This window comes from Prinia subflava, chromosome 10 (genome assembly GCF_021018805.1).
Source record: "Prinia subflava isolate CZ2003 ecotype Zambia chromosome 10, Cam_Psub_1.2, whole genome shotgun sequence".
NCBI lineage: Eukaryota > Metazoa > Chordata > Aves > Passeriformes > Cisticolidae > Prinia > Prinia subflava.
The window spans coordinates 7,994,452-8,016,655 of record NC_086256.1 but is presented as its reverse complement, the minus strand read 5'-3'; the positions used below and the strand labels follow the sequence as shown (position 1 = coordinate 8,016,655).

Here is a 22,204-nt window from a genome sequence, read left to right as displayed (position 1 = left end):
CAAACCAAGCATGCAAACTGCTCAGGGTGGATTTTGGACTTAAACCCAAGATATTCTGCTGAGAAGTGAGGAGAAAAATGGCAAGCTCCCCTGAAAACAAAGATGTGACACTAATAGCTGCAGATTCTCTAAATCTTCCATAAAGGGGGTTTGGAGGCACTGAAAATGACCCTCATATAATTTTTTAATGGGGTAAGAAGCTACGCAGTCCTATAAATATTTAGCTACAGTATCCAAGATCTTGACCTTGGAAGAAAAAGGTTGTGTTTTGCATAACACCAGATAAAGGAATAACATCTTACTTCAGGTTCATGCACAGAAACAGAATTTAGAAGGACTAAAGGGTTTTGTCTTCTTCTGTCTAAGCAATACCAAGATAGGTTTTAGCTGAGATACTTCAAATGTGCTGAGTCAATCACAAAATGAGAAGATCAGAGCCCACCCTGAAGAGGGCATTGGTGAACATCAAATTCCGTGGGCAATCCCTGCACATTACACTTGACTCTGAATTTTGGGAGAAGTCACTTCATTTCTTCTCTCATCATTTATACTGTCACCACAGCTTCTGGGTGGGACAGTTGTTCTGCAGCTAGATGTGATCTTAACTAATGTGCAACAAATTAGAGTAAAAAGAGCAGGCAGTCTTCAATTAAAGACGTAGGAATTGCTTAATGGGAGCAGATCATCCATCTAACCAGTATTAGGATTCTGACACTGAGGAGCAGTGCTTGTTCCAGAGTGACAAACTGCTATGAACAGAGAACTCTGAAATCAAGGCTTGTTGGAGAAAGTTCTCTAAATTCCCACAGTGAGTGGTTGGTTTATGTCTTGAAGTGATGATATAAGACACCCAGCTTTAGAGTTTCTGCTGTACTGCATTGAAACTGCTGCAGTCACTTAACACAAAGAGCTGATCCTAAAATAATCTGATGCTGCTGTTCCCAACCTGCCTGGCAGGAATGGCACTGGGTTAGGCACTGGGTGGCCAAGCTCCTGTGACAGAAGCAACATCAGCACGAGCAGCCTTCCCACAGTGAGCACAAAGCATCATTAAAGCAAACTTCTGACAAAAAGAGGTACTACACACTCTGAGTAATCCAACACAAATGCAGTCATGCTTCAGTTTCTGATCCAGATCTCATTTCTCCTGCTGAGTGATGATGTGCTGCACAGGTCTGGCAGCACTGAGATCACAGCTTGGGTTTTTCCCCTATACCTGGTTTCCTTAAGGTAAGCATGGGCAGGTGTTTGTCCCCATCTTTTGGTTTGTCACGTCACAGAACTACAAAATTTTGCCCTAAATTAAATTTTAAACTACAACGAGGATCTAATTTAAATTTTAATTAAAAAAAATCATCAAATGCCATTTGGGCTTCCAGTTTGTGTGTATCCTGCTCTTGACACATTCTATGGGCTTGATCCTCCAGTGAGATTAAAGTTTCCCTTGCACAAACTTCTTTCTGCTCCTCAGGGATGTTCTGTGCACACAGGCTGGCCAGGGAACCTGTAAAGGCATCACAAGCCCACTCATCAGCCAGCTGCATCTAAGGGATTCCTGAAGCAGCCTTAAATCAACACTTTATGTTTCTGTGTTCTAGTCAACTTCCATAAGTATTTTGGTTTTGTTTTTTGGGGGATGGATTTTTTTGTTGTTGTTGATTGGTTGTTTTTTGTTGATTTTCTTTTCTGCCTTATTCAAAGACCTGAGAATTGTTGACCACTTCTCCTTAGTTAATTAGGTTATTTTCTGTTTTCAAGACATTACATTTGTATAAAAGCATTCTTGTTGAGATAAATACTGTTAGGTGGGGTTGTTTATTTTCAAAAGCTCCTTGAGTGCTTAACAAGAGAAGAACAGTGTGTTTCCTCTAATGTGCACAAAGCATTTGCTAATAGCAAATGAATCCCGGTTTATCCATACAAAACATTTTCTTAATGTACTTTTAGCTGACTGCCAAGGTGGTTTAGAGATGTTTAAACAGAATTATCCCTTTTACCAAATGCTACACGTTCTTGTAAAAACTCTGGTCCCAGTTTGTAACTAGGCTGTTTCTGTAGTGAAAGGGGAGAGAAACCTTTCCAGAAGCTGGTCCACCTCATTCCAGAGAGGTCTCTAGGGGGTCTTACTCTTGCTCAGTCTTTCACTTCCTAGGGGTAACAGAGGGGCCCTGGACAGCCAGGTTGGATTATAACCTCATTTTAGAGGTGGCCCTGGTGTCAGGAGATGACTTCTGCAAACTCCCTCTGAGCACGTTTGCATGTGCACGTAGATCTCACTGACCCTTGGACATGCCCTAAAGATGAAGCAGAATCCCCTGAACTCAACCAGAAACCTTTCCTGGGGAGGATTTGAGCGTTCCTGAAATGAACATAGAGAATAATAAAAATGAATCACAGATCTGTGGGATAATAATCTAAATTATTATCACATCTTCTCCTGCCAGACTAGGATATTCTATATTTCAACCTTTTGTGTCTGATAAAAATATCTTTAATAAAACATTCCACATGATCTGTGGTTAACAGGCAACCACTGGCTCTGATGTTCATACCTCTCTTTTTTGCTTCTGTGTATGGGATTGTTTTAAAAACTTGGAAGACTCCAGGTACGTTTTAGCCAAATGACCTGCGGTATCATATTCATGAGCTTGTTCTTTTGATCAGATAATAGGGCAGTTTTTCAAATCAGTGCATTACTCATACATTGTCCTACCATCATTAGAATGTGTAAAACCTTCCCCAAAAATGGGGCCTCAGGCACAGGCTTTGTGCACAGAGTCTACTGAATGCAATTACATAATCCAAGCCCTCTAAGCTGGGGGTGTGCTGAAGCACCTTGATGATTTGGGAGCATTTTAAAGCTGAAAAATAAAACAAACACACAAGCAACCCACTGAGGGAATTTCTGCTCTGGTTTGTCTTGCAAGGACTTTGAAGGGAGCTCACAAACTAATTTTTAGCATGACTTGGTTCAGCCTGTAAGCAGGGTTCATCTGACCACAGGGAACACAGCAGAAGGACACAGGTTAGGACCAGGAGAATCTTTCTGGTCCATCTGCCACAGGAACAAGACCTAGACCCCTCCTGACATTTATGTCTCATCCAGTCTCAAAAACCCAGTGATAATGACAGCAATTCCAGAGTCTGTCCAGACGTCCATTCCAGCATTTCACCATTTCTGACACCCAGAATTCCTGCCTAATGTTTCACCAAATCTCCCTTGCTACAGTGCAAGGTCATGACTTGTCCTGTCCCCATGGACAGGTTTACTGTCCTCTTCTCAGCAGCCTTTCACATATTTAACCATGTTTCACCTCAGCCTTCTCTTTTTTAAACAAACAATTCCCTTCACCTTTCTTTGGAAGTCCTCAAGTGATTTCCCTCTATTTTTTCCTCTGCTCTGCCCTGGCTCTGATCCATGACTTCTCTGGAATGAGATGCTCCAAACTGGGAAGAGTAGGCTTGGGTGAGATCCCACCAGCCCTGTGCTTGGTGCAGGAGGTACCACTACCTCTGCATCTGCCAAGTGCAGGAAAACCAGGCAATTTCCAAGAGGACAGACAGTACTGGCACTGCTTTTTGCCCCCAAAGTCCAAACCACCATTACGGTCCCAGGAACTGTTCTGAAGCTCATGGAAAACTGATGGTTCTCTGAGGGGGTGAGGACCAACCCAATTATGGTGATATTTCTATCCATTTTTAATCTGCTGCAGTGCCTTGGTGCCAACATGGTTCTGTTCAGGGTGGAGGACGTAACCCTTTCAAGTATAACTTACAAAGTGTTTGGGGATTTTTCTGGATCAAAGGAACTATGTAAACACAAGACAACTATTTTTAATAAATGTAAGCAAATGTTGACTCAGACAGCTTTTCTTACAATAGCATCTGATGAAAGAACCTGGACTGAAACCTGAAAAATGCATGTTTCAATTGAAAACCTAAAAAGCTAGTAAAGTGAAAGAAAATTTTTGAGTAAATACAAGAATGGCTGTTTTGCATTTGTGATTTGATGTTAACCTTATGATGGCTAGGGGTTTTCTTAAGTGATATTAAGCATATGCTTCCTGTTTCTTTTCAAACAAAATTTGCCCTACATTTTTTTCCCCTTTTTATTTAATGAACAGATGTGAAAGGACTGATCACATTATTTTTCTGGTGATCAGAAATAATGTTCTGCAAGTGAAGACAATTATTCTTGGAACTAACCAGGCCTATTTATGTCACCGAAATTTATTCATCAAGATTTGAAAAATACATCTGCTTAAAGTGCTGGGACCATCCCCATGCAGTCTGTAAATGAGCTGGCTGGCAAGAAGTCTGACCACACATTTGAAGGAAAAGAATAGGTGCTCAACCAAGAGTAACAAGAGTATGTTGGGGGGTAAAAAATCCACTAGAAAAATGCCACAAGGATTTAACTTTGAACACAACTGGAGTAGCCTCTTAAAGGGAACATGAAATCCCCATCTCCTGAAATGTTCCTATTATTATTTTATCTATTTCTGGAAGGGATTCTTTAGATCAACACAGGCTCTGTTCCCCCCATCTATCTCTTTATCATTATCTTCCTTACAGACACTGTTCTTGCAGCCTGAGGGATAAATCCTGCAGGATGCTGAGCCTCGTGGTCCCAGATGAGCAGGACTGTGAGCACACCAGTGCCTCCAGCTCTAGTATTCACATACCTACAACTCAGCACATCCTAAAGCCCTGGTGGGACCAAGGCCAAGAGGCTCATGCTTTCACAAGGTTCAGTTCATTAAAAAAAAAATAATAATCCAACCTGGATCTGATCAGGGAATCCAGTTTTTGGTCCAGAGGAGGCCACTGCTTATTTGCAGTAGTGTAGTAAACTGCCTCAGCATGTCTGAGTGAGCCAGCACTATCACATGCTGCTTTGGGGCCAGCAGAGATCTGGCAAGAGCCAAAGAAGAGCCTCCTCCCTGCTCTTTTTTGGTTACCCTGGGGTCACTGGGAGCCTGGGTCTCTGGCCATGTCCCACAGTGCAAGCACAGGCTCAGCCACGTGATGGACAGAGACGTCAGCAACAGCACCAGGAGCATTTCCACAGCCCTTCACTGTCCATCTGAGCTCTCATTCCAATGAGACTCAAATGGGAACCATCTCCATCTGACAGCAGTGTCAAGTTCTGATCCTGCCTCTTTTCTGGCTCTGGCTCCTCTGGAGCCTGCCACTGAGCAATTCCCCTCCTGTGAGCCTCCCTGCTGTGCAAATACCCTGCCAGAGGTGTAATCCCCCACCTCCACTTGTTGTTAGGACACCTGCCATGGCTCATCTCTAGGAGAAAGAACAGGATACCAAGGGAGAAGATGGAAAGGGAAACACAATTTTCAGCAGGCAGTGGCTCTGAAAGCTGTGAGCAGCATGCCCTGATCACTGTCACCAGGTACTGAAATGCAGCTGGGGAGCAGGACACTGCACACAAGGATGGGATACTTAAATGTGCCATTAAAGAGTGGCACAGGCTGACTTGAGCTGACCTGGCCTTCAGCAGGATTTGCAAGGTGGCATTAATTGCAGCCATGTCATGCAGGCTTGTAGCCAGAGATAATCAGCTGCCTTCCTGCTGCAGCTTCCAGGGAACGAGACATCTCCAGAGGACAACCCTTTCCCCTCAAAGCCAAGGTTGGTGAGATGAGCTGCTTCTACAGATCCCTGTCTCTGGATTTCAGGTCTCCTGAACCCCAACCAAGCTCTGGCCTCACAGGGGGCTCTGACTGGTAGGGATGGGTTCCCAGATTGGGTGGGGAAGAGGAAAACTGCTGATTCTGCAGTGCAAGAAGCAGCTGCTGGTGGGACACAGCTCCCCTCTGCATCCTGCAGCAGCTGCCCGGCACCAGGCAGAGCAGGGCTGCAGCTGCTGTCCCCTCCATGGGGTCTTGGCTCTGCAGTTTGACACAAACGAGGAGAAGGTGGCTCCAGGGGGGCCATGGTGGTGTAAGCAGGAGGAGACTCAATGCTGAAATGCAGCTGAGATTCCTCAGGTGCAGTTTTGGGGCCCTCTCAGGATGGGCTGTGGGCTGGAAGCCAGGAGATTTGGTTTTTATCCCCGAGTCACCCACTGAGGAACCATCAAAACCTCGTTAAATCACTTTACTGCTACGACTCCCCCGACTGTGCTGTGAGTCAGGACCTTGGAGCCTTGGTGTGACACCACCAGCATTAACACAGCCTGAAGTGTTTTGCAGGCTCTCACTCTCATTTGCAGGTCCCGATGGCTCAGGCCACCTGCAAAACATCTCTGTGATGACAGATTCAGCCCTGGAGAGACACTGACCTGCAGCAGGGTGGGCAGGGGCATCCTAAAGCCACAGGGGGGTCACGTCCTTAAGGCAAGGTGGATCATCTGCTGTGGGGCTGGAGGAGGGGACAGGGATGGCAGGGGACAGGGATGGATGGGGCAATGGGGACTGAGACAGGGAAAGGGGGTTTGCTGTCACAGCAATGCAGCCTCAGGGCTGGGGAACACAGTGAGGCAAAAGTGGACAGGAGGGAGGGAATGAGCAGGTGAGAAACAACTCCAGCACAGCCCAAGGTCCTTTTCTGAAGTGAATTTCCAGTTTGTGGGGAGGATTCCTGCACCTCACAGTCAGATTTAGCTTTCCTCACCCCCAGAGGAGGCTGTGCATGGCCCTTCTCAATGTCCTGCCCCAAAGTCCTTTAGAAAAACTTAGGGAATCCAAATCCTGCACACACACCAGTGGCTGTGGCAGAATCAGGCCTGCTGCTTCTTTCCAGAAACTGCAGAATGGTGTAAAAACACGGAATGTTGTAAAAAAACCAATAACCTTTGAAGCACACCCTCTGAGTAATTACCCCATTCCCATCTAATGACTAAAAGATGTTATATTCCTCTCTGATATGGCAACAACAAAGATTTTGACCTTATTAAAACCAGCCCATCAGGAAACTACATGTCATCCTTAAAAAAAAAAAAATAGAGGTTAAAAAAAAGAAATTAAATTCTTTAAAATCCCTATGAACAGTAATTCAAGATACTGTAGCTGAAGACCCATGATTTGCAGTAGTGTCTGGGTGGTCCTGAGACAGGAGATGACAACATTAGCTCTTTCCTTTGCCCTTCTAAGAAATGCTTTGATGATTCTCTAATATCCTAAGAATATCCCCTGTGATTCTGCAGTGGGAAGAGGCAATCACAGAGCTGGGATAATGCATCCCAGTTTTACCCTGGCCCTGGCTAAGAGGGGATAGCTCAGAGCCCTTTGTTCCACCAGTTCTGCACTGACATCTGAGCCAGGATGTGCTCACCATAGTCTAAATAGTGATGTGGGCTCCAAACCATCCCCAAACTCGCCCCCACCCACTGCACACATCTGGCTGTGTACCTGATTTGTGTGTGCAATTAAGGCACTCATCATCACAGCTCAAATAACCATGGACTTGTTCCACTGCTCCTTGGACAGATAATGACTGCATTATTGCAGCCAAAGTAAGCAAGAACATCAAGGGCACAAACACAGATGGGCTTAGCCCTGGAAATACCCTGCCAGTGAAGATTTTTGGGCAACCTGCTGATACACAACACATGAGGAGTTAATTTGATGGAGCTGCAACCAGGTGGTTTGGAACCAAATCCCAAGCATGAGCAGAATATCTGGTTTTTGCCTGTATTTTGCAAACTGCCTGCTCTTACCAATACAGCCCCACGTGCAAAAGAATTTATATTTTTGGGGTGGTCAAAACTGTAATCCATTTTTTACATCTCGGGCTCAACCTTTCAATTAATTAGAACCAGAGTGACTTCCTCTGCCCTTTCCTCTGTGTACTCAAGTGTTTGTTTGGCATTGTGTGGGCCCTATGGCTCAAATATTTTTTGCAGATGCACGGAATTAACCATGCATGTTTAGATGTGCTTGGGGAACACATACATTCGTAGAGATGTATACACTTGACCCTGTCACTTTTTTGTTAAATACTGTAAAAGACATCGACTTTCCCCTCCAGATTTTAAAATGATTTAGAATAGGTGGTAGTGGGGAAATACCTAACACATCCTGTCAAATTAAGTATTTTCTCGGAGACTGTTCCCTAAGATAAAATTATTTCAGTTATAGAGATGTCTGTGCAATGTATTAAGGAACAGAATGAACAACCAAAATATAAACTAGCTTAAATGTATGTCCAATATAATGCATTTTCCCACTTGATTTTAATTTTCTTTTTCCTTCTCCCTGTTCTTTTTCCATCTCCACATAACAGTTTTTCTCTTTGCTTAATCTGTATCACATTTTTCTTTGTAATTCCCTGGGCTCACTTTCCTGCTCACTGCTTGTATTTTACCAGTGTCTCTCTTAGTAAGAATAATTAAGATTGGGTCAGATCTTTGAACCTGTTATTTGGAGCAGTATCGAATTCAAGCCTGTACCACTGAATAAAAGCACTGGCCTCTTTTACTTGCCAACACACTTACTTATAAAATTAAAAAAAAAGGTTCACAGAGCACATCTACCAGGCACATTGAAGTGCTGCATTGGCCACAAGGTTTGTGTTCCTCCTGCTGCTGGCAAAGCAAATATGGTGACAGCAGTCACAGCACAAACTCCTTCCCCTCAAGCACTTCCAAACCCTCTGAAAGCCTGGAGATGCCATCAGTGGCTCATAAAAAGCTGCTTGCTGGCCTGCAGGGCTGGAAGGACTGGAAAACCTTTCCCTGCTGGGTGTCACAGCACAGACCCTGGAGTGTCTCTGCAGATCTGAGCTCCTGAGAGCGTGGGCTGCAGCACGTCTCTCCACGGTTCTGCCACACGAGGCATCCCTGGCAGCCAGCAGCTCCCAGGCACCAAGCCTGGCTCCCCCAGCCTGGGCTTAGGCCCCAGGTATAAAGCTCACTTTGTTCAGTTAAGTTATTCAGGAATTGTGAAGAGGCGATCTGAGCAAAACCTGAATTTGGCCTGGCATTTTCATAATTGCAGGAACCCGGCTCTCACAGCATTAAAACCATATGAATTCAAATAAATCCTACTTCTGCTTTACCCCAGTGAGTAACTGGAGTTAGACCAAAGCTGCCCTCTGGGATCCTGCTGGGTTTCCAGCCCGCAGCGCACCCCACGCTCCTGGGAGTGTAAGGGAATCCAATTTCCTCCTGATTCACTCCACAATGAATCTGTCTTATTAGATACCACAATATAACCGTGGTTAAACCCCTCCTATAAAGCAGCTGCCCACCACAATAGTAATGTGGCCTTACTCCCTGTCATAGCTTTCCTCACTTCATTTTCCAGGGCATGAAACTCACTAGTCAGGAGGGGAATAGCAGAACCAGAAATAAATCCCATATCCTTTACCTTTTTCCTCTGGGCTAGCACTGACAGTGCTGTGTGTTTGCACTTCCCCTGAATTTCAAAGACATTTCTCTTTCTTTACGGTAACTCACTGGAAGATGATTTTTTTTATATTTTATGGATTTTATATAGCTCTGCTAAGAGGAACAGCAGATTTGCAATTTTCGGGGCTTAGATACTGCTGGATATGTAGGCCACTCAAATAAAAAATTCCAAATTAGGGTTGTGGTGTTTGAGCAGGTTTACTCCGGCATTTTTTTCCCTTGACAAAGGAAAAACCTCTGTATCCAGAATTGCAACACAGGGAGTGCAGGTGCTTTACTACCCATTCACATGTTTGAGGAATCAAACTCAGCCTGGGCATGAGCCCATTCAGCACTTTTTAGTGTCTGCAACTGCAGTCAGCCTTGAGTTAACACAAACCACACTCCTCACCCACCCTAAACTGCAGGGCAAATGTGCTACTGGGTATTGAATTTTCTCTGCCTGTTAAACCAGACAACTTATTTTTCAACTAAGTGAACATAAAGTGTTTTGTAGAGCTGTGTTAAAATGCAGCTCAGGTTTAGAGGAATTACCTGAGGGTACTGCGTGCATTTTCCCATCCTATCTGTTTGATAAGAGCCAGATCACTTTTATGTGTTTGTGTGTGTGCAATAGATAATATGCCATGAGGAGTCACTGTGAAAGACTCCAAGAAGCCAACTCTCAGAACATCTGGCTAGTGAAAGCCCTGGACATGGAAAATATAAATGTCAAGGCTCGTATTTATAAATTGGAAGGGCCATGACGACATCTGCTAACAAGCTTCCTTCCAGAGCCCATTTGCTGTACATGGTTATTCACAGGCAACAACAAAAACATGCGTGGATCACATGCATGGCCTGCCCTTCCCTTCAGGAACACACGCTCCAGTAACACACAAATGCTCTCTTCTCACAACACAGAAACACAAGTGTTTGCAAACCTCACTGCACACCAGACCACAGTGGGACACACACTGCTGGAACAGGCTAAAAATAGCTGGGGAAAAAGCCTTGCATTAACACAGAAGACAGTCTAACTCACTTAGCTTTAACTCTTTCAGTGAAATAAGCGCCCTCCTTTTCTGCCTCACTCTACAGGAGACACTTTGTACTACAAATCTAATCCTGAAGCTTTGTTTTTATGACTGAGTAGTTGTAGATGGGAGTCTCAAGATGTTAAACAAAGCCTAACCTATTTGACCATGGTAGCTCAACACTAATGTTAAAACAAAACCACAGGTTAAAGAAATGTGATCCTACATTTGTAACCACAGGCACCTTTTCTTCAGCTTAGTGCCAAATGAGTGCATTTCTGATGCCCGAGAAATATCAAAGTGATTCAATCCATGAGCATAAAGGTTTTGCTAATGACTTATTGTAGGTGTCTAGACCACAGTTCACCCCAATGCTCTTGGCACTGGCCACCACCACAGAGGCTGCTCAGAAGGCTGCCAAGGTGTCAAGAGAAGGAAAAGCATCAGCAGAAAGAGCCTGGACTGCTCTGTGATATCCATGAATTTAGCAAAGAACGTATTCCATGCTGTCTGCCCAGTCTGCAGTACAGCTGGACACACATACACCTGTATGAAAATGGTATGAAAAGCAAAGATGATGAAGTATCATGGAGGAGATGCACCTCCTGGTCAAAAAATGAAGGAGAAGGATGCCCAGCTCTGCCTCCCTCTTACTGCAGTCTGCATCAATGTCAGGTGGCAAGGATATATGAGATACAAGTGAGACATGTCCCCATCTCAAAGAGATTCTGCTGAGGGCTGCAGGCTCCAAGATACCCCAATTTAAACACTACAAAGTGCAGTGTTTGTGTGATCACAGCCTCCTGCAAACTGAGCTCAGAGAGGAGCAGTGCAGCAGGTGGAGCTGCAGGAGGGGTCCCTTCCTAATCCTTTCTCCAGGGCCCATACAAGCATGTGCAGCCAGAGTTTAAAAAGGCAGCTAGAAAGAGCACTGGAGTAAGAGAATATTTCAGCAGGAAATGGAGAAAGATGGAACTGAAAAGTTAACAGGTTGTAGAAGTCCTGGCAGTGGATGAGGAAATGAGGCTGCACTGGCTGAGAAACAGCACAACAAGTGGGGATCTGAGAGGAAGAGATCATCTAAACCCAGCTGCTGCTGCTTCTTGAAACTGAATCCTAAGAAAACATTTTGTTTGTGCTGCATCAGACAGATCTTAGGCAGCTTACAAAGTTAGCAGTTGTAGGGCTGTGTCCAGCCCCACTCAGAAATACATCAAGCTGGGACAGATATAAATAGATATTACAGACTATCTTTACTCAACACATCTCAAATAAGAAGTAAAAAACAAGAAAGGAAAAGAAAGCTCTTCATAGGCTCCATAAAACATCTTGCATTGTATTTTCAATCTTAATCAGCATTGAGGAGGAGAGAGCAGAAAGTGCTCTTGGATATCCAGTGCTGAGAAATACCTCATTGTTCAAAAATCCTAACTTGTGTGCTCCAATTTTGTACTCGTTCGCCTTAAGAAATATGGATTTAATATTCATGATGGATTTAAATTTCACTAAAATAAAATACCTAACGCATTACCAATAGAGAATTTAGTTTAATGAAACAAAACTGAAATCTATACACAAATTACGTTTCCAAAAGACTTCTGTGTTCTTTAATGATTCTACTTTCAGGTATTTATAGCTTTCATTAAAACAGCATTTGCATACTGCTTCATATGAATAGGTCATACTGGTGCTGAGATACTTAATAGGGAAAGTAAACATGCAAGGCTTTTGCTTGTTTTTATCTAATTTTATCTGCGTTTGCCTCATCCCACATGGCAGCACATTATTAAGAACAGAGCAAAGTAAAACACACGGATCTTTTCATGTGTTTAGCAGGTAAAAGTGAGGCTGCACATCTTTTCAGCCCCATCTGGAGGGTAACAAATTAACTCTTTGACTTTACCAGAGGAAAGAAGTTATCAGTCACGGCCAGCTGACAGGGAAGGTCTATTAGCACGGAGATGCTACAGGTTTGGACACGAATGTCAGGACTTCCCGTCGTTACTGAGATGCATTACAGAGCTGTGTGCTGAGGCCAGGCTCCACAGCTTTAATTAATATATTCTGTGCACTCTGACCAACATGATAATCCAAGAAGCCTCAATAAAAATCATCTAGGGAGGGAGGATATGTCATCACCGTATCATTTGTTACAGTCAGGAGATTTACCTCTTGGTTTTACCGCGCCGATTACGGCGTGCTCCTACTTTGCTTTCACTGGAGGGCTCGTGTACCTGGGGCTGTGCAAAGGGCAGGATGATAGAGCTGCCAGAGGCTTGCTTAAAGGAGGCACTGAGCCATCTGCTCACCTTAAAGGGGGATCATATGGAAACAGGACAAAACTAAGGAGGGGAACGTGCAGTATTTCCCTACATTTGGCTCTCTGCTCAGGAGGAGCTGAGGATGCCTTCACAGAAGCAAGATGGCACGTCTGAGAGAGGCAGGCAGTGCTGGGAGAAAGAAGGACCAGCTGACACACTGCTAAACTGCCCAAAATGTCTTCTTCTAGACACTGTATATCCACCAGGGTTCAAAAAAAATTGGGCAAACTAAGAGCAGAATTTAGGCCAGATCAAGATATAAAGATTCACCTTCTACAAAGGAACCAGGAGAGAGCATTTGTCCAGGAGGTGTTTTGGGACCACTCCATGTCACAGAACGTTCTTGCACCCAAACTGACAAACCCTGAGGTTCTTCTGATGGCTGCAGATATTTGTATGCCACGCCCTGGAGCCTGGGGGCACTCACTGATAGGGACTGGGATTGGGAAAGATTTCCAAGAAGGAAATTCTGCTGGAAGAACAGTGAAGGAAATGGCAGACACAAGTGCTGGAGGGAAGTCAAGGGGCCACAGTGACAGCAATGAGGTGGGACAAGGGAGGGAAGGTGGGACTCCCAACACACCCACACTCCTGCTGCCCCTGGCTGCTGCAGCAATCCCACAGGGAGACAGCTTCACTGCAGGACAGAGAGGTGCTAAAGCTGTGTCCTCATCCCTGGCTGAACACAGGGCCAATAAATGCAAAGGTGACACTGCTTCCCTGGCTGCACAGGCTGGAGGAGGCAGTGATCCCCCTCCACACGAGCATCAGGAGGCATTCCCTGAGCAGTGTCCTGACCAGGGAGGCAGACAGGGTAATTTAAACAAACAAGGCCCCAGTGATGGAAATTTCAAGCTCAAAGCTACCATATGGAGGGAAATCATCTGACCACAATTTACCTGTTAGACTTCAAAGGTGTCTAGGTCTCCTTTAAATAAAAGCAGTCTTTTCTTTAATGAAGTTAAGTACTGTATTTCAGCACCATGTGTTGTGAAAAGGAAGCAATTTGGATTAATTTACTGAAATTTACCTTTCAGATGCAGTTAAGTGGAATTAAAAGTTTGTCTGAGTTGACAGAGTTCTGTTTTCCATCACTGCATTGTCTTGAAAGAAAGGATAACAGGCTAAGTGCTTAAATTCCATCCAAACTGATAAGGTTCACTCTGTACAGGCAAACTCGGTGTAGTTTATTACATATTGTCTCCCTTCATCCATCACTGGTATACATTTTTTCCCCCCTAAAACAACTGTTCTTCCAAAATAAATTGATATTTGTGATGTTATTGCATTCATCTGGGGTTGAATAGTCTGCACTGGGCTATCAGAGAGCTGCCATTTCTACTTACAGGGAGAATTCATTTCATTTCCACTAATGGCAGCTTTTGCAGGGCTGAGCTTATATATGGGACAAGAATTTCTTTCTTTCTCTTCTGAGCACAATTCTTTTCCCTTAATTTCTTTTCCGTTGAAGTGTGTGTGTCCTTAGCCTCTTTCCAAATACCACCTTCATCCAGATCTCTTCCCTGGCAGTTGGTAATTAACTAGCTCATTACATCCCTTCTACTTTTTTTTCTTCCCACCACTGTACTTTTTTCTTTCACATCCCCTAGCTACCACTGCTCCTTCCAAACCTCACCCCTCCTGCAACACCCTCCCAGTTAATAACTCCCCTCCCTCCTTTTTTCCAGGAGTTTTTCTCCCTCCCTGCCTTAGATCCCAGGAAAACTCCCCACAGAAGCTGGGAGAGGTTCTCTGTTCTGGTTTTTGTTGGTATCCTTCAACCATTTGCCTACTACAACAAAGGTGCAATCCTGACCTTCCCTTCACTGACCACTCTGAAACCTCACAGGCATTTCTCTATTCTTTCAATTAACTGAGCATCTTGTCATGAAAAGCCAGTGAATGGTCTGTAATTAATTATTTATGTTATATTGGGAAACCTAGCTAGTGTCCACAGCAACAGTGATACTCTGTATGCCGAACTGCAGCCTTGCAGCCTGAGGGTTTTGCCTCCCCTCCCTCCTGCCCCAGCTGGATTTTGGCTATGGGGGATAGCCAGGGTTTTGAGTTTTGTCTAAGTTCAAATTTCTCCCAAGGACAAACTTCAGATCTGCACATTTCTGCAAAATCAAGTAGTTGAAGAAAAAAAATCTTGCTACTTGAAATCTCCATTTAATTTTGATTCTTGACAAACCATTTCAAACAGAAACTGCAGTCAGGCAGGACTTTTTCAGTTTGTTTAGATTTTGGGGGAAGGAGGCAGAAGGGAGAGGAAACCACACTTTTCATCAGCATTTTTTATTTTTTAATAGCCTTCAGTGCAGGCAGTTACCCAGGAGATCAGCAAATCTTAGCTCTGTCAAAGACAGGGAGGAGACAGAGCAGAAGCTTTCTCATCCTCCACAGCAGTACTCCAACACACAAATCTAAACACTGTCCACCCAGGGGTGCCAACTCAAATGCCTCAGCTGCTAAGACAGAACAAAAAGAAAAGGACCATCTCCAAGGTATAACTGAAAGTAAATACTAATAATGATGTGTGGCATTAAATGATGACTCATTGTGCACGAGGCCATTTCAGATTGTAGCCATAACCTTGGATCAGACCTGAATGACTGAGAGCTGAAGTCTTAGTGGAACCATTAATTATGGATTTCCTGGCTTTTATAGGTTGGAGTCAGGCCTTTGATGTTCCTTTAAGATTGTTCTCCTGTGTTCATTTCCTTTGTTTCTGTGTTGGTAGCTTAAGAAAACACCCTAAGATTTCCATGGAAGTGTATGAGATCGCCTAGAAATGCTCAGTCCATAAAAGCCCTGCAATTCATGGCTCATAAAGTTCTCTAATCCATGGTCAATAAAGCTTTGGAAAAGAGCTGTATGAACCACAGTCATTTCACAGTTCAATGAGGTTCATACAGGAATCAATAACCTGGTTTAAATTCGCCTGGATTTGTCCTCCACCTGTATATTTCTCTTTGACTTTTCAAGTTGAAAGGCAGCTCCAACAGCTGAATTCTGAGGACTTCACAAAGGAACAATGAGCTTTATGCAGCTTTCCCCCAAAAGCCGTAACAAAGACCTAAATCCCTCTACTTTGTCTCAAAGGTGAACAATTCAAGTTTCAGGTGACAACTGGTGAGTTAGGGAAGGGGAAGAACAACCATTTGGAAATATGAGGCCATAGCTGAAGATAACACTACATGCAGAGACCTCAGCCCATAGCGAACATGGGGGACTCCAACTGAAGTGTATGCAAATGCACTATGAACTTTTGGGACAGGCCAGAGTGGGAACTCCCTAACATACCAATGACCCTTCAAAAATGAGTGCTAAGTCTCACTGCTAAAACATTATTGAGGCAATGCAAAGAAGTCCACATGTTCCTCTCCTGCACAGGTGACACTCTATTGCCCGTATGATCAGCCACCCTGCTTGTTTCCTCCCAAAAATGATCACCATACAAGGTCTGGTCACAGACACATATTTCTGCTCTTTTCTTGCCAATCAGAAAGGAACCAGTTAGAGAGAAACTCACTGTTTATTGCTTTGTGCAGAGTCCAGCTTGCAATTAATGCTGATGAAACCCAACTGCCAAAAGCACAATATGCAGCAGCTGGTTTATGAAAATTGAGACCCCATCCAATTTATGGGGAAACCAGAGCTGGTTGCGAGTCTCTGATTTAGTGAACTTGTATTTTTTCGTGTTTTTGTACTTTTTGTTTTGCTTTGTTTCCAGGAAAACACCAGAAGTTACTCCAGCACTGTAGAAGCACTAAAACCATCTGAAAGCACTAAGGCAGGCTTCCCCTCTTCCAGCCTTTCCTCACTGCTCGGCCTGTGATCTCCCACTAACATCTCCCTGGGATCTTTCAGCAAGGCAGGCAACACACAGAGTCTGGTTCATCACCAGCGTAGTGGGAGAGGAAACTTGCGTTTCCTCACCCCATTCTCCACCCTTATGGAATGGAAATAGAGGGATAAAAGGCTTTGATTCAGATGAAATCGTACAGGAGCACAGAGCAAATCATTTAATTCTAACCTTCGGAACTACCTCTTAAATACCTTTCCTAGGAACATCTAATAAAACCAGCAAAAGGCACAAAAATCGGTAAGCACCACTTTAAGCTCCCAACTGCACATTTCCAGCGCCAATACCCAATATCCTTTCTGGATAGATAGGATAGGGGTAGGAGGATTGTACACAAGTGCCAGGCTCCCACCAGCTCTGTTTAAACACCTCACTTGTACAACACATGGAGAACTGGACCACAGACCCTTGTGACATGCTGGGACATTGTGGGACACCACAAGTCAGCAGACCCCAGGCAGAAGGACAGAAAAGTCCCTTGTATTTGAGGCACTCAGCTATGGTGAACCAAATGCCACTTAGCTCATGCTTAAACATCCTCTGTGGAGGAGATCCAACCACCAAACACACTTTGAAAAGAAAATACATGAATCCTTCTTACAAGGCTGGCACTGACCTCAGAAACAGCCTTATTACATTAAGATTAATATGCACCACCTTAATAGCAACCCTTACATCATTCACCCTGAGAAAACAATAAACTACAAAAAATGAGGTAACTGCTCCATTAAAAAGAATGAATAAAAATAATAGTAATAATAATAAAAATCTGAAAACACAAATATGTGAAGCTTTTTTTTCTTAGCAAAGGGAGCAACCTCTGAGAGACTTGCAAGGAATTTAGGTGCTATTAAAATGGGAATATGCAATGCTCAAAGACAATCATTATATGTGTAGGTGAGCAGCAAGTTCCCAAAATATTATTTAGTTCCTTTTACTTGTTAGAGATCAATAAACATTGTGGCTGTTTATCTGCCCATGACTTGGCCTGGATAAAGGCACTAAGAGCTTTAGAGGTGGGAGAATAAATTGCCCAGGAATCCTAAAAGCACACATTGAGAAGCCCTGGTCAAACATGAAGGCTCTTATTCAAACACTGAATGGGAGTTTTTAACCTCAGACCAAGATTGCAGTAGCCATGGAAAAGTGCCTACCTCTATTCTCTTCACAGAGAGGATTTAATTAAGTACTTCATTTTGCTTCAGTTTGCTATTTTCAATGCAGTCTGAGATGTAAAACATTTCAGCCTCACAACACAGTTAAGAAGGTTAAAAGTCAGATTTGTCAGATCTTAAAAACTCTCAGGAATATTTCTGGTTGCAAGATGGGCAAGCCTTTGGGCTGAAAACTGCCAGTACAGATAGGAAAATAATTATTGAAAGAAAAAGGACAAGCACAGAGTATTTTCTATTGTTGTTCCTTTTCCTGTTTTTTACTCTGACAAGTCTTTGTTTCTGTGTATTTTAAATATTTTAAGCATTAACCTTGTTTTTCCTCTTTACTTTTAGATCAAACATGCCTATGTGCATGCCTGTTTTCCTCCTAGCTCTTCATTAGGCTACAAAAACATCATCTCACTCCCTTTGTCTCCCAGTTAGCCTTTGCTCGACCCTCCCTATGGTCTAATCAAACAAGAGCTGGGATCTGCATCGAGTTAGGAGCCAGCAGGAGGACAGGGACCACACCAGCCATGACTCACCTGTCTTCTATCCGCACCCAGAGGTCATTGAACTGCCTCTGGCGATGGTGTTTGTGCTGCTTCTTGTGCCATTTCTTCTGCCTGCCAAACTCCTCCAGCTGGCTGATGCTGTCAGGCAACAAGAGGTGAGGAGACAGGCTGTCCTCTTCGTCCATCTGCCGTGGCTTCAGGGAAGGAGGTGCCAGTGGCACCTGCTCAGAAAGCTGGACAGGGGGCAGGGCTGTCACTGAGGGTCCCTGCAAGGCTGGGCTCGTCTTTGTGGTCCTTGAACTGCAAAACACAACGTTTAAATATGAGTAAAGGAGGAAGGGTGCCAAAACAAAGGTGAAAGCAGAAGACTGCACTGCTTGGTGGGTGCCCCTGACTGCTGAGAAGGTGCATGAAGCTTTTGCTCTGGGGTGGAGAGTAAAGACAGCACTGGCATTTCCTAGGAAGCTTTCAAGTAAACACTTAACTGAAAAACAGGGAAAAGGCAACAGATACTCTATTGCTGTTGTCTGGCATTTTAATGACTTCTTAGAGGCCTTAGAATCTGTGGTAGGGGTCAATGTTGCCTCCCCTGCTGGGCTGAAGATCCAATGACAAAACTCTCTCCAAGCTGGCAAATACTCCCTTTGAGGAAAACAGATACCTGAAGAGAAGCTGATCTTAAATTAAAGAGATAACACAAGTTATCTCATTCTTTTCTCATATCTCTTCTTTTTTTTTTTTTTCCCCCTTTAGATATCATCAGTAGAAAACAAGTCATTGTTTTAACTGCAACAAGAATTATGTCTCTTCATCCAGTCAGGATTGGGGACAAGGAAGCCTGATGACTGATGACAGAAGCATGGAAACTTGGCAGCTGGGATGGGATATGAGAGACCTGAACTCCAGCAGGTAATGAAGAAAAAAGAGGTAAATAACCTGTCCAAAGCCTCCTTGAAACAATTCTGCCAGAGCTCTTCAATCCTGTCTGAAGTATTACCACCTCTTGTACATGGCTGGAATGATGCAGAAAAAGACCTTTTATTTTCATCATCTAGAGTTTCACTGATTTCAGAGGAAAGTCAATATAAACTCTCTCCTTTGGTATGCAGCCACGTGAACTTATTGTGAGCTAAGATAGCTGAAACAAAAATCTAATAAACCGGGACTGACATAAAGTTATTTTTCCCCACTAACTTCAGCAGAAGTTCATATTGAGTCTTAATTGCAAGATATTTTCCTGTCCCTGGGATGGGCCAATGAGTTGTACATACAGAAAATGGAGAGAATTAATAGGCAATATGAAGCTGTGGTCTGCAAAACTATTTCTATTACATGGATGCTATGACTTTTATGACAGAAACAATTAAAGCCACGTGAAAAATTTTGCCTCCTGAGTGAAACCAGTAAGACATTTTAATGAAAAAGTAATAAAAAATCCTAAACTTCATTGGTGACAATGTACAAAATGTGCCGCAAGTGAAACCACATGTTTCATTTATGGAACATTTTGTTCTCTTCCAAAAAAGTCACATCTACTACTAATGGAAGCTTTTTTTTTCTTTTTGACTTTCTTGAAGTCTGTTACAATACCAGTCTTGATGGTCACCTCTGTTTCCACTGCATTGTGTTTCATCCAGAAGTCCTTCCAATACCTACTGATAATTAATTATTGTTGCTATGACACTCATTGGCAAATACCACAGTAACTTTGTCACTTGTAGCCAACATTCATGAAGTTCTCCAGAGATCATACAACAGAGAAAAAAAGAAAGTTTTCTAAAACTAATTCTAAAAGTCTTCATGGTTGGTTTTATTAATAAAACACACAAGAAAATCCCTCTTTTGTTCTTCTTTCCCCAAGCATTCAGACTCCCAGTGAGTCCTTTCCAAACTCATTCATACTCACTCCATGCTCTATTTTATATCACAGATCTGCTGGTTCTGAGGGGTTTTTTCCCCATTAAGGCTTTTTTTCATGTTTCATGTTGAGGGTGAATTTTCCCCAGTGCAGCAATATCCTTTGAGAGTTCTTGGTGCTCTCCAAAGCCTTTACAAACTCCTTGGCCATGGCACAGGCTCCTGGCTGAGGCAAAGCCATCTCCAGACTCACATAAATGAAGAGGTGCTCACAGGTTTGCACTGGGGGGGTCTCTCAGGCCACAGTGGAGGGTTCTTAATTTTTATCCAACCACGATGGTTGATCAGCCAAGTATTGACATCAAATGCAGCCATTTAGCAGCCTGGAGGATAACACAGTGTGAACTTGGGCAGGACAAGCAGGTAGGAAGGACCTGGACCGAGCACCTACAGACATCATGTGGGTCCTGAGACAGCAGCAGAGACCAGTGGGTGGCAGGAAGCCACTGGAACTGAGCTGTAGCCAAGATTTCTGTTTCCATGGACTTCCTCCTCCGTGCCTCATGCTCTGATCAGTCAGTAACTCCCTGAGATGCTGCAGGCAGGAGCAGCCCCCACGTGCCAGCTCAAGGCTGGGGCTGCCCTTTGATTCCTTGAGTGGTCTTAGGGATATCTGAACACGTACTTTCCACCTTTTAACACCTACTATTTTCTTACACGTGTTTACCTTGCTCTGAGCTCCCCGTAAACTGCAACCAGTAGAGAGGTGTTTTTATGGCTTGAGATTTTACAAACCACTTAAGACGACTGGCAGCTCCCTTCTTATTAAAATTAATGACTTTGGGCATCAAAATCCCAATGGTGGCTTTGAAAGTTTCTGGCTTAATTGTTTCCACTACCATCACATGAGCCACAGGTTGTAAACTTGATATTTCAGAACATTCTTTGGGAAGAGAATAAATAAACACTGGAGAAACGTTAAAATGCTGTAACCTAAAGAGGGTTATAAACTAACCACCAGCATGTTAAGAGTCGAGTCAGGAGGAATAGATCCACTGTGGCAACTGCATATTACATTTGGGTGATATTCGTTCCATTATGCCTGCACTAATATTTTTTTAATTATTAGTAACTGCTAATAATTGCACCGAGACCTAAGAGAGACTTTTGAAAGTTGTATGTTGATGCATGCTTGCTCCTCTAAAAGAAAAGAAAGTTAGCTTTAAACTGATTTAATAAATCAGTTACAGTAATTATACTATATTATATTATATATAAAAATAACAATTACTATAAAAAGAAACAACAAATATTATAAAAATACAATTAATTAATTATCAACCTGGTTCTTTTCAAATACCACTGTCATCCTACAGACATTCTACAAGAAGGAAAATCAAAACAGAATATGGATATTTCATCCAAATATATTGCAAAAATATTTAAAGATGTTAATTTGATGTAAGAAAGATTTCTTTCTTTTGTAAGAAAGATTTCTATAGGATGATAATTTCCCCACTGACTTCAGTAAAAAAATTATTAATATAAAGGGCTCAAATTTATTAATATTCTGGATTTTTTCCCCTAAAAAATAATGGCAAAACCCTGCCATCTGCAATCAGATACCTGGACAATCGATCTCTGCATTATGTGAAGCTTTACTGTTAAATTCAACTGTTCATTTCATGGACTATTTCGTGCCTTTCCCCTGGTCTCAGTCTCTGTGCACTCTGTTAGCACAGCTGCACTGTATGAAACCATGGGGATATAATGGACTTTTTTTTCCATTCCTTCACTACTGCTGAGACAGCTTTTCAAGATACATAGTTATTTTTAAAGTCGGGGAAAAAGCAAGGCTAGTTTTCAGTTTGTGAGGCCACAGTGCCTTTTCTGAAGAAAGAGTGAGAAAGTACCACCCAAATATCTTGGTCCACACAAAGATCTCCGAGACTTTTCATGAATAACTTGATACAATTCCAGGCTTAGAGGTTCCACCCATTTTTAAATGTATCATTCCCACACAGGGTGGTCTTGGAGAAATGAAAATTATTTCAGGCCCTTAGGTGGGTTTTCCTCATCTCTGACCTTAATTTCCTTCCCTGGGAT

The 22,204-nt window shown here is 43.2% G+C and overlaps 1 protein-coding gene across 1 annotated transcript in view; it reads right to left on the bottom strand.

Moving 5' to 3' along the window:
• The window catches only part of TRABD2B (TraB domain containing 2B), a 269,261-nt gene that overhangs the window by 6,374 nt on the left and 240,683 nt on the right, over nucleotides 1-22,204 (bottom strand). Inside the window, exon 6 of the mRNA XM_063407122.1 lies at nucleotides 18,272-18,541. Coding sequence (XP_063263192.1) covers nucleotides 18,272-18,541 — 270 coding nt within the window. The remainder of the gene's footprint in view (nucleotides 1-18,271; nucleotides 18,542-22,204) is intronic.